A 13,643-nucleotide genomic window follows, 5' to 3' on the forward strand; every position below is an offset into this window, starting at 1 on the left:
ACTGAATGGAGGAGCCTTTTTAGAATCTAATGTGTAAAGATTCATTGCCACAGATAATAAATGTAGCTTAGATATTCAGAAAAGAGTCAATTTGTGATTCCGTGTATGCTGCAGCTGTGGACCTTTCTCAGGGACAATATGCAGCTCAGCAGCTGCTCTCAAGGTTCACTATTTTCCATGTTTCTGGCCGACTCATTGACCCGGTGGTGTCTGTGGAGAGGTTACAGGCAGTCAGTGTCTTATCTGCTGTAGAAGGTTCTCCAAACTCACAGTGAGTGAGTCTAACTGCATCTTTCCTTTTAAGATGAGAAGCCAGATGAGAAGTGGATTGTGTTCGACGGGCCTGTGGACGCTCTGTGGATTGAGAGTATGAACTCTGTCATGGATGACAACAAGGTGCTCACTCTCATAAAAGGAGAGAGAATCTCGATGCCTGAGGAGGTGAGAACTCCACTGGAAAACGCAGCAATGTGAATGGGTTTACCTCCATGAAATGACCAGTGTAAATTATTCTTAGCTTTTTTGTTGTTTTAACGGTTGAAAGCTCCTTAACGGAAATAAAATTATAGTGAGAAAAGAAAATTCCCAACCAATCAAATGAATTAAAGGCACACACATAGGACACATTTATAGTGTAAAACTACAGAGGAACATTTAGTTTTGTTTGTACAGTTTTATAAAAGGTTTTATGCCTGAACAAAATAAGCAAAAGTACCCTATGTAAGTGAAAATATATTTGAAATGTCCATTATTTATTATTATCATTTTACAAAGCAGGGAAAACAGTCAATTTGTGGACCCAAATAGACTGATTGACAGGACAACCCTCAACTATACACCGGGTCAGACAGCATCTGGTGGAAGTGACGGCAAAAGTAATTATCAGGAAGAAAACGTGTGTCATAGTTCTATTTCTGCGGTGGACCAAAAGGCAGACAAGCACGGAGAAAAGCAGAGAGGTGGTCGAAAACTCCTTTAATTTAAAGCGAGTCCACTTACATGCAGGCGAGGTGCAAGGTGACAAGATTATCCAGTTCAAGGACAAAATCCAAAAGACATCTCATGAGGACATTGAAAAGACATAACGACACCGCGTGGAACAAAGGACGAAGGCAAACTTAAATACAGACAAAGGTGGACAAGAAACAATAGGGCAGGTAATCAGAGGAACAGGGAACAGGTGACACAAGGAGGCTGGGAGGCAGAGGGAGCAGGTGAAACAGATTAACCAATAAGGAGAAACACAGACCCAAGCAGAACAGGAGAAAAGATGACTAGAATAAAAGTAAACAGTAACTAAAGCTAACCTGTTAAAGGAGGAATTGGAGAATAAAGATAAACAGAAGAAACAGAGCTAAGAGGAACAATGAATGTAAAGGGAACAGAAACTGAGTAATTAACAACTAAAAGAGGAAAACTAATGATGAGGAGAACAGACAGGGAGGCAAAAGGAAACCAGAATTGTCAGAACACAAAGTGATGAACAAGAATACAAAACTTCAAACAAGAGCATCTAGTAAAACAAAAACACCAAACCACAAAGTCCAAAATCTCACATCCTGACAACGTGAAACAAAAAAACTGAGAAAAATGAAAATATTTATTTTCCTTTTTTGTTTTTTCATATTTTATCAGTATTCAATCAATAACATTTGTAATAAGAAAAAAAATAAAAGTAACTAACAATAATAATTCTTATTAATATTATTGTTCCCCCCCTGCTTTTCATTTGGTTTATGTTAATATTATCAATAACGGCGTGCTGCGTATCATATTGCATATCATTTTTGGTCCTTTAGGTTTTATTGTCATTGCCTTTTAACTTTTGTTTTTCATAAAGTTCATGTTTTATTGTACTTCCCCACAACTCAGAGAGCTACATGTAGGTTGAGCCCAAAGATTCAAAGCAGCACTTTCTGTTGAACTAAATACTTGTACCATTGCTTTTAAATCCTTTGCTTTTAGGTAGCCTGACTTATTTACATGTAGCTGATGATTAGGGTCACAATAACAGCTTTCCATGATGATGCATCTGATCAGATCATTAGAACAAACCACTCAACTGAATTATACATTTGTTAATGATGAAGGGACACTATGAGTGAAAGCACAAGGATATATCTTTGGTATTTTATTTGTCCAAGGTGTCTCTTCTGTTTGAAGTGGAGAACCTGGCAATGGCCTCTCCAGCTACCGTATCCCGTTGTGGAATGGTCTACAACGACTACGTTGACCTTGGATGGAAGCCATTTGTGCAGTCCTGGCTGGAAAAGCGACACAAAGTACTGATCAAGACCTTAAGAACCTGTGTAATTATTAAGGACTTTTCTGTCCTAATTATCTGTTTGTGTTGGATTATTTCTTCACAGGCTGAAGTGGAACATTTGAAAAATGCGTTTGATAAATTTTTGGAGCCCACATTAAACTTTAAGAAGACCCACTGTAAGGAGTTGATCTGCATTACTGAGCTCAATGGTGTTGCGTCTCTCTGCCGCCTCTATGACTCCCTGGCTACACCCATCAACGGGGTACTTCTGTCTTATAGTCGTGTTGCAAATTATATTCTGCCGTTTGTAAAGCAAGAAGTGCTGCAAGTTTTCTTTTATTTTTCAGGTGAATGCCTCAGATACAGAGAACTTGGGTAGGGTGGTGGAGCTCTGGTTCACCTTCAGCCTCATCTGGTCCATCTGTGCCTCCGTAGATGAGGACGGACGCAAGAAGGTGGACAATCTCCTACGATCGATAGACATCACCTTCCCGGTCAAGGTCCTCTGCAGTCAAGATTTGGTTCCCAACCCATGTCTTAAGTTTCATTTTTGGTTTTGTGTATTCTTCTATCTGGGCGTAGCAGACAGATTGCGTGCATCTTCCAAAAACGCTTACAGCTCTTGAACATTGTTAAAAATAAGCTCTAATGATGAAATAGGGGTGGATAGCTGCACTTAATTTCATCCCATTTGTAGTGTTTGTTCTGATTTCTCCACCAGAGTGAACATTAATATACAACTAGGCAATAATAATACAACTGCTATTAGCCTTCATCTCAAATTATTCTACATGATACCACTTCTCAAAATTTTTATAAGAGAAATTTCTTGATATTTTGAAATGTGGAATATTTAGTTGTAACCAAAGTATAGATGTTCGGTCATAATGAGCACCACCATTTTTGGAAATTTGGAAACATTTTTCACACTATTTTTACTTTCTTTCTAACTTTCTAGCATATAGTCCGACCTACTGAAACTTGCAGAAAGCCAGATTTAGAGCCTGATAAAGACTGGATCAGTTTATTATGTCCTGACATCTACAACTCTAGATCTGAAAGAGAATGTACTCAATGAACTTTGAACTCTTTTAGGAGACGGTTTATGAGTACTATGTGGACCCAAAGCATAAATCCTGGGTTCCTTTTGAAGATCAGCTTCCAAAAAGCTGGCACTACAATGCTTCGTAAGTCTCTTTACCTGTACTCCCTATTGCTGTTTCCTTTTAATTTTGCAATAATAAAGTGGTTGCATATATATTTACTCTTTATCACTTCTCTGCAGCGCTCCATTCCATAAGATTATGGTTCCTACGGTGGACACAGTTCGCTATAACCTGCTGGTTCAGGCTTTGGTGTTAAATCAGCACCCAGTGTTGCTCACTGGACCTGTGGGCACTGGAAAAACCTCTGTGGCCCAGAATGTCCTCCAGGGGTTGGACAAAAAGTGGACTTCTCTCACTATCAACATGTCTGCTCAGGTTGGTATTTTTGTTAATATTGAATATGGTAAATGGCCTGAACTTGTATAGCATTTTATCAGGTCCCCAGAGACCAAAGCGCTTTACACTACAAGCAGTCATCCACCCATTCATACACCCATTCACCACTGACAGTGGTGAGCTACATTGTAGCTACAGCTGCCCTGAAGCGCACTGACAGAAGTGAGGCTGCCATACATAGGCAGCCACCAGGCCCTCTGACCACCATCAGCAGGCAAGGCGGGTGAAGTGACTTGCCCAAGGATACAATGACTGAGACGGACAGAGCGGGGGTTCGTACCGGCAACCCACCAGTTGCAGGACAAACTCCTACCCCCTGAGCCACTGTCGCCCCATTGTGATAAATGAAACTTCAGATTTTTGTGAAAGATGTGATGTGAATGCTAATGTAGCTTTTACTTAATGAGAATCCATTAGACACACATCATCAGGTGTGTGTGCAGTAACACACACAAAGCTGATCCACCTTCGCCTGCAGAGTGAGAGGCTTTTAAAATGACTGATGACAGATATTAGCTGTACTCCTGCATGTTTTTCTGTGCATCTGCCTCCATCCTGCTACATAGATGTTAATATGCTCCATCTCAGCACCACCACAATTTTCAGTAAAAGTCATACATTGTGCCAAGGTCCCGCCGTTGAGCACAGTATTACTTGACAGGTCTGATGAAGGGCTGCAGGAGAGCCTGCAATGATGAGGAGTACTCATAACCATCACACACCTTTACTGCTATTACAGTTATTATCATGCACTCTTACAGCCTTCTGTCACATCCATCATTGTCACCACCAAGCTTTCACTGGCAGCTCGTCTGCACCTCTGTTTTATTTTACATGCACAACTTTGCAGACATGTTCATATAACTTAAACCTTTACGTTTCCTCATAGTAAAACCACAAATCTCAGTGTATTTTATTTGGATCTTACATGGTAGACCAACACAGAGTACCACATAAGTGTTTTCTATTACAAATAAAAACCGGAAAAGTGTGACATGCGTTTGTAATTAGCCAGAAACGTTTTGCTGCAAATCTTTTGGTGCTGTGTCTCAATCAGACTGGATGAATAGTATCTAAAAACACAGATTTTCTCATCTTCCCAATTGGATTTGGGTCTTGGCTTTGACTAGGCCATTCTAACACATAAATATGCTCTGATCTGAACCTTTCCATTGTAGCTCTGGCTGGATGTTCAGGCTCGTTGTCCTGCTGGAAGGTGAACCTCCACCCTAGTTTCAAGTCTTTTGCAGCCTCTAACGGGTTCGCTTCCAGGTTACCATGTATTGGCCTCCATCCATCTACTCATTCCCTCTGCCTACATTCCCCACAGCATGATACCACCACCACCATGTTTTGTGGTGAGGACGGCTTGTTTAGGTTGATGTGCAGTGTCAGTTTTCGGCCAGACGTTGTGTTTTGTATCTAGGCCAGAATTGTGGTATCATCTAAACAAAGCAATTTCTTCTATGGTCTATTGATGGTCTATGGTCCAACATAACACCCACAAGTTTGTATTTACATATCTGTTCAATACATATGTTATCTACAAATACTGGTATTTGATCCATTATTCTTTGGTTATCCAAACCATATAGTCTTTGTTTACTCAAATTTATTTACAGTTCATTCATATTAAACCAGTTTTTCACTCTAATAATTTATGATGATATTGTCTCTAAAAGCTGCTGTAAACTCTCCCCAGAGCAAATGTAGTTACTACTACCTAGAAATCTGCCTTTTATGTGATTTCTTGATTCTAGGTCTTTACTTCAGAAGAAACGGTTAACAACAGCTTTGAATCTTCTGTTTATGTTGTGTCCAGATGACCTCCAACAACATCCAGGCCATCATAGAGAGCCGAACAGAGAAGAGAACCAAAGGCGTGTTTTTCCCGGCAGGCGGGAAGCAGATGCTGTGTTTCCTGGATGACCTCAACATGCCGGCCCACGACCTGTTTGGCTCGCAGCCTCCGCTGGAGCTGATGCGCTTTTGGATCGACTATGGCTTCTGGTACGACTGCCAGAAGCAGACCCCAAAGTATGTCAAGGTGAGAAGTGGCATATTGAAGAAGGTGGGTAAGAAGTCTGTGGTCAAAAACGTCAGGGCTTACAGTATTCTGTATTTGTATAATTTCAATAACGGGTGTTATTGTCAGACATTCAAACCTCGGTTTATCTGTGTCAGGACATGTTCTTGCTGGCATCCATGGGACCTCCTGGTGGAGGAAGGACTCAGATCTCGGCTCGATTTCAAAGTACTTTCAACCTCATCAATATGACCTTTCCAAATGTAAGTCCTGCTCGTCTCCATATGGAAGTAAGGAGCAAAGCTGGTGTTCTGGTGGATTTTACCCGAACAGATTATAATTGGGGTAAAATATCAGCTGTAGTCAAGGAAAAATGCAGAGTCCGGTTATTGGTGATTAAATTAAGTCTGGTACAATCCCAATACTAATAGACCAGATAATACAGAGGAAAGCAGAGTCACTGCAGTCTAGTTTAGCCAGACTCCATTTCACATCCATAAATGTGCATCCACCTCAGCCCAATACGGTCCAGCCATTTAGACAGATTCTAATGTAGTGTGTTATTTCACTGTATCACAAAGCTACTGAGTTTTCAAGCATATGCATAGCGTTGATTTTATTAACTGACGTATTAGTCTCGTCAGAATGGAGATGAGGCAGCTAATGTTATCCTGAAGACTTTGCATGTTTGAAGTAATGTGTTGGCAGGATTTTTTATCTCATTAAAAGGACTGTTTCTTTGCTCTCATATTAAACCCTTGTCCTTGCACAAAAACATTAAACTAATAAATTCGTCATATTAAATATGGAGTATTTTTCTGTTCAACTTAACATTTTATTCATTAACTATTATTCCATACTGTTTTAGTATTAAATGTAAAATCAATCTCAGTATGTTTTTTGGAACAAAGTTTGCTAGTTTCTCGCTCCTCTTTTTTTATAAAGCATCTTTTATGTAGGTAGAGGGCACGTTCTGAGTCTGTTTGCCCCTTTGCCAATTTGTATCCCCCATTGTGAAACTACTTATTGCAGTTTCATCCTTTCTGCTTCCATTTTGTCTCAATATAATGAAGCCACGACAAGTCAGTTTTTTTTTTTTTGCTTGTAGTTAAGTATTTTTTATGAAAAATGGTGATAAATAGTCATGTAAATGCTCAGATTTCTAGTTTATTGTAGTTTTGTTCGCAGTTTAGGCCAATTGAATCTTAAATATGAAGGTTTATCATCCCTGGTCGCCCGACCACACTTGCTTACATTAAACTGATCATAGAGCATTCATTTAAACAAATAATTGTTAAATAAATCATAAAACGCCATCTTGGTGTTTACAGATTGATGCATGGACTATATAAAATAGTCTGGTACAAAATAGCCAGAACTGCACGTGTACCTGACTGTTGTTGTTTACCTTTCAAAATAAAATATTGCTTCTGGCCAACCATTTCAATTTAATGTATTATTTATGTATTACATGTCGAATGGATTTGACAGAAGAACGTTCTGATGTTTTCTTTAAGGGCAACCTTTTACATGAAGAAGTTATGATAAAATTAGGTTTAAAATGTTACCAAAAAAAAAGTTGTTGCATATTTTTGCCAAATCTTCTTTCCTTAGATCACAGTTGGACTCCTGCAAAATATTTCTGCCTTCATTTTGTCACCATCAAAATAAATTAGATTTGGAAAAATAGCTGCTGCACAGCGTGACACTTTCTCTTCAACATGTATAGTCAAAGTAGAACTGATTTCCTTGAGAAAAGCTATGATTTTTGGCATCTCTGCGTGCAGGAGTCCCAGATCAAGAGCATTTTCGGAACCATGATCAACCAGAAGCTGCTGCTCTTCAATGAGGAGGTGAAGCTTGTAGGAGAGACTGTGACTCAGGCCACTTTAGAACTGTATAATGCTGTCTCTGCGGAGTTTCTACCCACCCCAGCCAAGATACACTACCTCTTCAACCTCAGAGACATCTCCAAGGTACACACAGAATGGGCTGGATAATGAATTCCTGAAAAAAAACATCTCAGATTTGTCAGGATTTCCCTTCATTTTTTAAAATTATTTTCATCTCCAGGTTTTTCAGGGTCTGCTAAGAGCTCACCCGGACTACCAGGATACACAGAATGACATGACCAGACTGTGGATCCATGAGTGCTTCAGGTAAACTGAGATGCAATTTTTAGCATCTCTCTCAGATTTGTTAAAGTTCAACCTTGATCAGATTTATAATAAGGTAAACTAACACAGATGAAAAAGAAATACTGTCCATATATAAATTAGTTAATCATTTTCCGTACCATAAAGTCTATTAATAAAGTTGTTATATGTTCAAACGTAATGTCATTAGTTATTAGGAAGGTGGGTCCCAACCTATGCCCAATGAAACACTAAAAACAAAACCTTGCTTATTAACCTTTTTTATTATTGGTAATGTCAAACAAAAATCTGAAAACTTGTGCAGGGAATTTGAAGATATAGCAGCTTTAAAAGCTTGTGTAACGATTATTCTCCAGCATACCTTTTTGTTTGCTGATATCCTTTTGAAAACTCCTTCCTCTGGCTTTCTCAGCCTGAAAACTCTTGAGGTCACCACAGTGTTTTATCCCCAGTAGCACACATCATTTGTGAAGCAGACGTTGTGTAAACTCATTAAAAGAGCACCCAAATAATCATGATCATGTTGATGTTCTGAAAGATGCACACGTGGCACATTTTTCCAACTTTCTACTCTGCTTTGGTCTCAATGTTTGGTTCAGCTCGCCCATGATTTCTGCATAGAAGGTTTTTTTGGGAAAGCAAGAGGGCTCAGACTGAAAGAAAGGCAACTTATACAACTGCACGTAGGATGTTTGTAGATAAAGGTTAGGAGGGACAGAGTGTTGATGGGGCACAAAGGCATCCCTGCAGACTTAGTGTTCATCGTGGCCAACAGATGGACCTCCTTTTCTTTCCTTTTTGCTTGCAAGTACATGGATGCATGGGCACAGGCACAGCTGCGCATTGATTACGGTTCTGTTTGAACAATTAATTACTCATAAATGCGGATCAGTATGTACACTTGTGCTCATGCTTTTATGCATTTATGACAATCAGCTATCATACAGAATGTCTAACCTGTTGGTGGCCGCTGTTTTCATTTTGATCTCTTATTCTTACCATCGTATGTGGATCAATAATTGTAAAGATCATAACAGGAAGAATATTTTGGACTCCTCTTTGCAGGGTGAAATATTTTGAGGCAATGGGAAGGCTTAGTCATTCTATACTAAATGCATTAGTTGCCAGAAAGGACCGGTTTAAAAAAACTCCAAAACAAACAGAAAAGAAGAGACAGAGTGAAGATTAAGTAGAAGCAGATGCTTGTATAGCAGCCTGATTACCCAGATTCTGTCCTGGTGGGGAAATATTGTCAACTCTTTAGTAGCTAAACTTTGCTCTCAAAGATTGCAGCAGCTGTTCACTTACAAACAGAACGTCATTTAACGTTACCACAATATCTGCTCAGTTAGACTCTGTCAAGTAAAAAAAGCTCAATTCAACCCTCATTACTGCAACCTTCTTAACATGTGTGTAAAAAAAGATTTCATTTAGCGTATGTTTTCAGGGTGTTCTCGGATCGACTCGTAAACCAAAGTGACATGAATACCTTCATTGCTCTCCTGGAGGAAAAACTGGCCTCACTCTTCAATATCACGTTCCACTGCATCTGTCCAAACAAGCAGCCACCAATATTTGGTATCTACATCACTTTACTACCATCTTGTGTACATAACAATAACTCTATGGCCCATCCAAAGCAAATCATTTCGCATTCGACTTTGGAGGATGTTTTCAGTGGGTTTTTTTTTTTTTCTGTCTGTGTGTTGATCAGGTGATTTTATGAATGACTCTTCTGCATATGAAGACATTGTGGACGTGAAGAATCTGAAGAAGTTCATGGAAACGCAGCTAGATGATTACAACTTGACACCTGGAGTTGTTCCCATGAGCCTCGTGCTCTTCAGAGACGCCATCCAACACAGTAAACCTGAAAACACAACTCACAATATCTACAGTCCCCCATTATTGTTCAGTTAAACGTTAAAAGGTTAAAGATTGAAACTGTAAGTTATTTTAAAATGATCTACGGCTCTACCTATGAATAAACTCTGACTGGGTCCGACTAAAATGCTGATGTTGCTTTGGCTTTACATTTTGAATCTGTGTTTTATGAAAAGATAAATATATTCGCTGCTCATCTCCACTGACCTTCTATAGTAGACTTCTGTGAATTCATTTTTGCTGTATGTGCATCTCTTGTCCACACGTTAACAGGTTTTGGTGGTAAAAACTACGATTTTTATACTTTCTACTATGTCCCGACTCTACTTCCATTGAAAGAATAAGACGTGCTAAAGAGGTTAATAACAATAAATGTGTGAAAGAAAACAAGATCTACAATTTTCTGGGGTTAATCTTTAGGTTTCTGCTGCGTTCCACTGTGTTTAGTTTGTTTTTGGACATAAATCACATCTGGGAATCATTTCGCACCTGAGTTTTCATTACAAAAACCGCATCCCTGAAGTCTTAGTCAAAGCATAATGTTTTAAAAATTATTTTTTTTTTTTGTTTTTCTTTAGAAAATGCAGACATCAAAATAGAGTTGCCTTCTATTCCAACACAATGCTGCTTTTCAACCTGTGAGCTAGTTGGAAGGCTTGGTTTCATCCCTCTGTTTCTCTCTGCTCTTTCTGTATTTTCTCCACAGTAACCCGTGTTGTACGTGTGATCAGCCAGCTGAGGGGTAACATGCTACTGATTGGTATTGGGGGCTCCGGTAGACAGAGTCTCTCTACGATGGCTGCCTTCATCTGTGAGTACCAGGTTTTCCAAGTGGAGGTGACCAAACAGTACCGCAAGCAGGAGTTCAGAGAAGGTAAGATCAATTCAACAGCTGTTCCTTCCAGTGGTGTTTCTTGCATTAATTGTGGTTTGGGCAACCGCCTCCTCCTGCCTTTACCCTCACTCTCACAACAATAGCCATGACCTAAAACTAAAAGTAATTCTGTGGCAAAGCAGCATGTCCAGCTTCACATTGTGATTAATAGCAAACATTTCCTGATCTTCCTACTCTCAGCCCTCATTGACTGCTTATCTATCATTCAGTGTCCAGTACCTGTTGGGCGCACCCCTCTATAATGCTGCCCTGGGAATTTGCCCATATGGCTCATGTCAAAAACACAAATGAAAACAACCACAGTTATCTGAGGCACTAAAAATATTCAAATAATTAAGGTGTCATCTTCCTTCTCACAAGTTTCCAATGCTTCTGTGTTTAATTTCAGACATCAAGAAGCTCTACCATTTGGCCGGCGTGGACAACAAGCCCACAATGTTTCTCTTCAATGACACGCAGATTGTAGACGAATCTTTCCTGGAGGACATCAACAACATCCTGAGCTCTGGAGAGGTGCCAAACCTCTACAAGCAAGATGAGTTTGTCGAGGTCTGTGTCGTCTTCTCGACTGTCAACTGGTCTACCTCTAGCATCTGTCAATTTTCAATTTGTTTTTGAATCACTAATCATTTTACCTACATACACATTCAGGTAAACTTACTGTGCGCCTCATATTCATCATGGACCATCACTGTTGTTTTTTTGCAGGTGTGTAATGCCCTGTCAGAGTTTGCCAGGAAAGACAAGGTGGCGGAGACCCGTGACTCGTTGTTCAGCTACCTGATCGAGCGGGTCAGGAACAACCTGCACATAGTTTTCTGCATGAGCCCGGTGGGGGAACTTTTCAGGTAAATCCTGTGAAGGACTGCTAATACGTACAGAGATGGGATGTGTCTTACACAGTATTTATATAGAGGTATTAAAGCCCAAAAACAAGAAATTAAAGTAGTGTCCCTTTAGCTTGGATTGATAAAATGTGTGAGCTCTCACATAAATCACCCATTTTTATAGTCAACACAGTCTGGAAAGCATCTAAAATTATGGAACATGATTTCCTTCCTTCCTTCCTTTCTTCCTTCCTTCCTTCCTTCCTTCCTTCCATGTTTGTTGTTCTCTAAAGTGTTATGTTTAAAGCCGGACCACTTTAGACATTTTAATGTACTTTGAACCTTTTTTTTTATATTTATGTGGTCGGAGACCTCTGAAAATTTGTGTCAGGAAAAGAATGGAATTTTGACAAGAAAAATGTGGAGAAATACAAAGAAAAGAAAAGGATTTAAAATGTTTCATTAATGCTGATTTGATCCATTGAAACTAAAGCAATCAGATGAGTACTTGGAATGTAATCAAAGACCAAACATTACAGCAATGATTGTTTTTTTATGTAATGACGTGGTGATCAGAAATACAATGAGAAAGGTGAGGAGCTTTGAGTGAACAGGAGCAAGAACTCCCTGTACTCCTGTGACTTTATTGCAGCCCACCAATCCAATAATACCATAATCAAATTTTCAGATGACCTTCTGTTGTTGGGCTCATCTCAGGGGGAGATGACACTCAGAACAGGGACGAGATGGAGAAACTGTCAAACGTGGTGCGGGAAGAATAATTTACCACTGAACATCACAAAAATAAAAAGAGCTGATCCTGGACTTCAGGAGGAGGCAGCAGGTGGACCTGGCTCCTACGTAACAAATGCAGTCAGCTTCATGAGGGTCCACACCTTCAAGTACCTGGGGGTCCATATCTCTCACAATCTGCCCTGGACTTCTAACACCACCGCAGTCATTAAGAAGGCCTAGCAGCATCTGTAGTTTTTTAGGACTGCTGAAAAGAAACAACCTGAAGAAGGTGTTAGTGGTGTCCTTCTATCGCTCTGCAGTGGGTAGCATCCTGATGTACTACTTCTCTGTGTGGTATGAGAGCTGCACAGCAGCAGACCAAAAGTCCCTGCAGTATGTGATTCACACTGCAGAAAAAAACATAGGTTGCTCTCTGCACAAATCCTGACAGCACAGCATCATCCTGCTTCCTCAGCTGAGCTAAAAACATTATTTAGGACTTTGCAGACCCTGGCTTCTGACTGTTTCAGCTCCTTACATCAGGCAGGAGGGACAGGTCAGATTGAGGAACAGCCTTTGTAGCAGTAAAGACACACAAAATGTACTTGAAATAAGTCTAATGTGACAAATGTTAGTTGACAATGTGACATATATCGCTCATTTTGTTGTGGCTTGGTATCAATGACAGAATAGCAATTTATTCATTCATTCCTTCAAATAAACTCACAAGAGCGATTTTGCAGTAAGAAAACTTACTGCAAACCCCACCCCACTGATCGGAGAAAAAAACGCCTCTTCCCCCCATGGGGTTTGTGGCCCACAGGACGCTGGCCACACATGCTGCTGCTAATTGGACTGGCAGCTCTGGTGCTTTCACATTGCCACGGCTAATCACCACTCTCTATGTGACCTGTTGTACCACAGAGCACACTTTGCTGTCCCTCACCGTGGGAAGGGGCAGCATAGGTTTGTTTGAAGCTGGTGTGGCATACTAGGAAAAGCTTGTCTATGTCATTAGCCCACCCTTTCTTGAACAAAACTAAATGTAGTTTTGTGGAAGGAAAAATAAAAGCTATAATGCATTTTTTCCAACAGGGCAGAGGCAGACATAAATGTAAAAATGTGGGTTTTTGTATTAGTTTTATTAAAAAGCAAAAATGCAAATACTGTCATTATTGCTGCTGCTAAACTAATGTTGCTTATTGCTACAATATTACTTATAGTTAGGATTTAACCTTAGTATTTATATTAATTTAAACTGTAATGCACATTAGACATCCCCCTGATACTGTATCTCAGATATCCCAGGAAGAGGGATGTCTCATATTCCCCTCCTAGACCTGTTGCCCCCA

At 39.9% G+C, this 13,643-nt stretch overlaps 1 protein-coding gene across 3 annotated transcripts in view; it reads left to right on the plus strand.

The window, feature by feature from the left end:
* Positions 1 to 13,643, plus strand: part of dnah2 (dynein, axonemal, heavy chain 2) — an 88,117-nt gene that overhangs the window by 40,257 nt on the left and 34,217 nt on the right. For all 3 annotated transcript variants that reach the window (XM_047386720.1, XM_047386722.1, XM_047386721.1), the window contains 15 exons: positions 305 to 441; positions 2,145 to 2,282; positions 2,370 to 2,528; positions 2,614 to 2,766; positions 3,362 to 3,453; positions 3,552 to 3,747; positions 5,591 to 5,815; positions 5,953 to 6,057; positions 7,582 to 7,770; positions 7,868 to 7,953; positions 9,398 to 9,528; positions 9,665 to 9,814; positions 10,541 to 10,708; positions 11,118 to 11,278; positions 11,438 to 11,577. In XM_047386720.1, the coding sequence (XP_047242676.1) occupies positions 305 to 441; positions 2,145 to 2,282; positions 2,370 to 2,528; positions 2,614 to 2,766; positions 3,362 to 3,453; positions 3,552 to 3,747; positions 5,591 to 5,815; positions 5,953 to 6,057; positions 7,582 to 7,770; positions 7,868 to 7,953; positions 9,398 to 9,528; positions 9,665 to 9,814; positions 10,541 to 10,708; positions 11,118 to 11,278; positions 11,438 to 11,577 (2,230 nt within the window). The remainder of the gene's footprint in view (positions 1 to 304; positions 442 to 2,144; positions 2,283 to 2,369; positions 2,529 to 2,613; positions 2,767 to 3,361; positions 3,454 to 3,551; positions 3,748 to 5,590; positions 5,816 to 5,952; positions 6,058 to 7,581; positions 7,771 to 7,867; positions 7,954 to 9,397; positions 9,529 to 9,664; positions 9,815 to 10,540; positions 10,709 to 11,117; positions 11,279 to 11,437; positions 11,578 to 13,643) is intronic.

The sequence above is a fragment of the Girardinichthys multiradiatus genome, chromosome 14 (assembly GCF_021462225.1).
Source record: "Girardinichthys multiradiatus isolate DD_20200921_A chromosome 14, DD_fGirMul_XY1, whole genome shotgun sequence".
Taxonomy (NCBI): Eukaryota; Metazoa; Chordata; class Actinopteri; order Cyprinodontiformes; family Goodeidae; genus Girardinichthys; species Girardinichthys multiradiatus.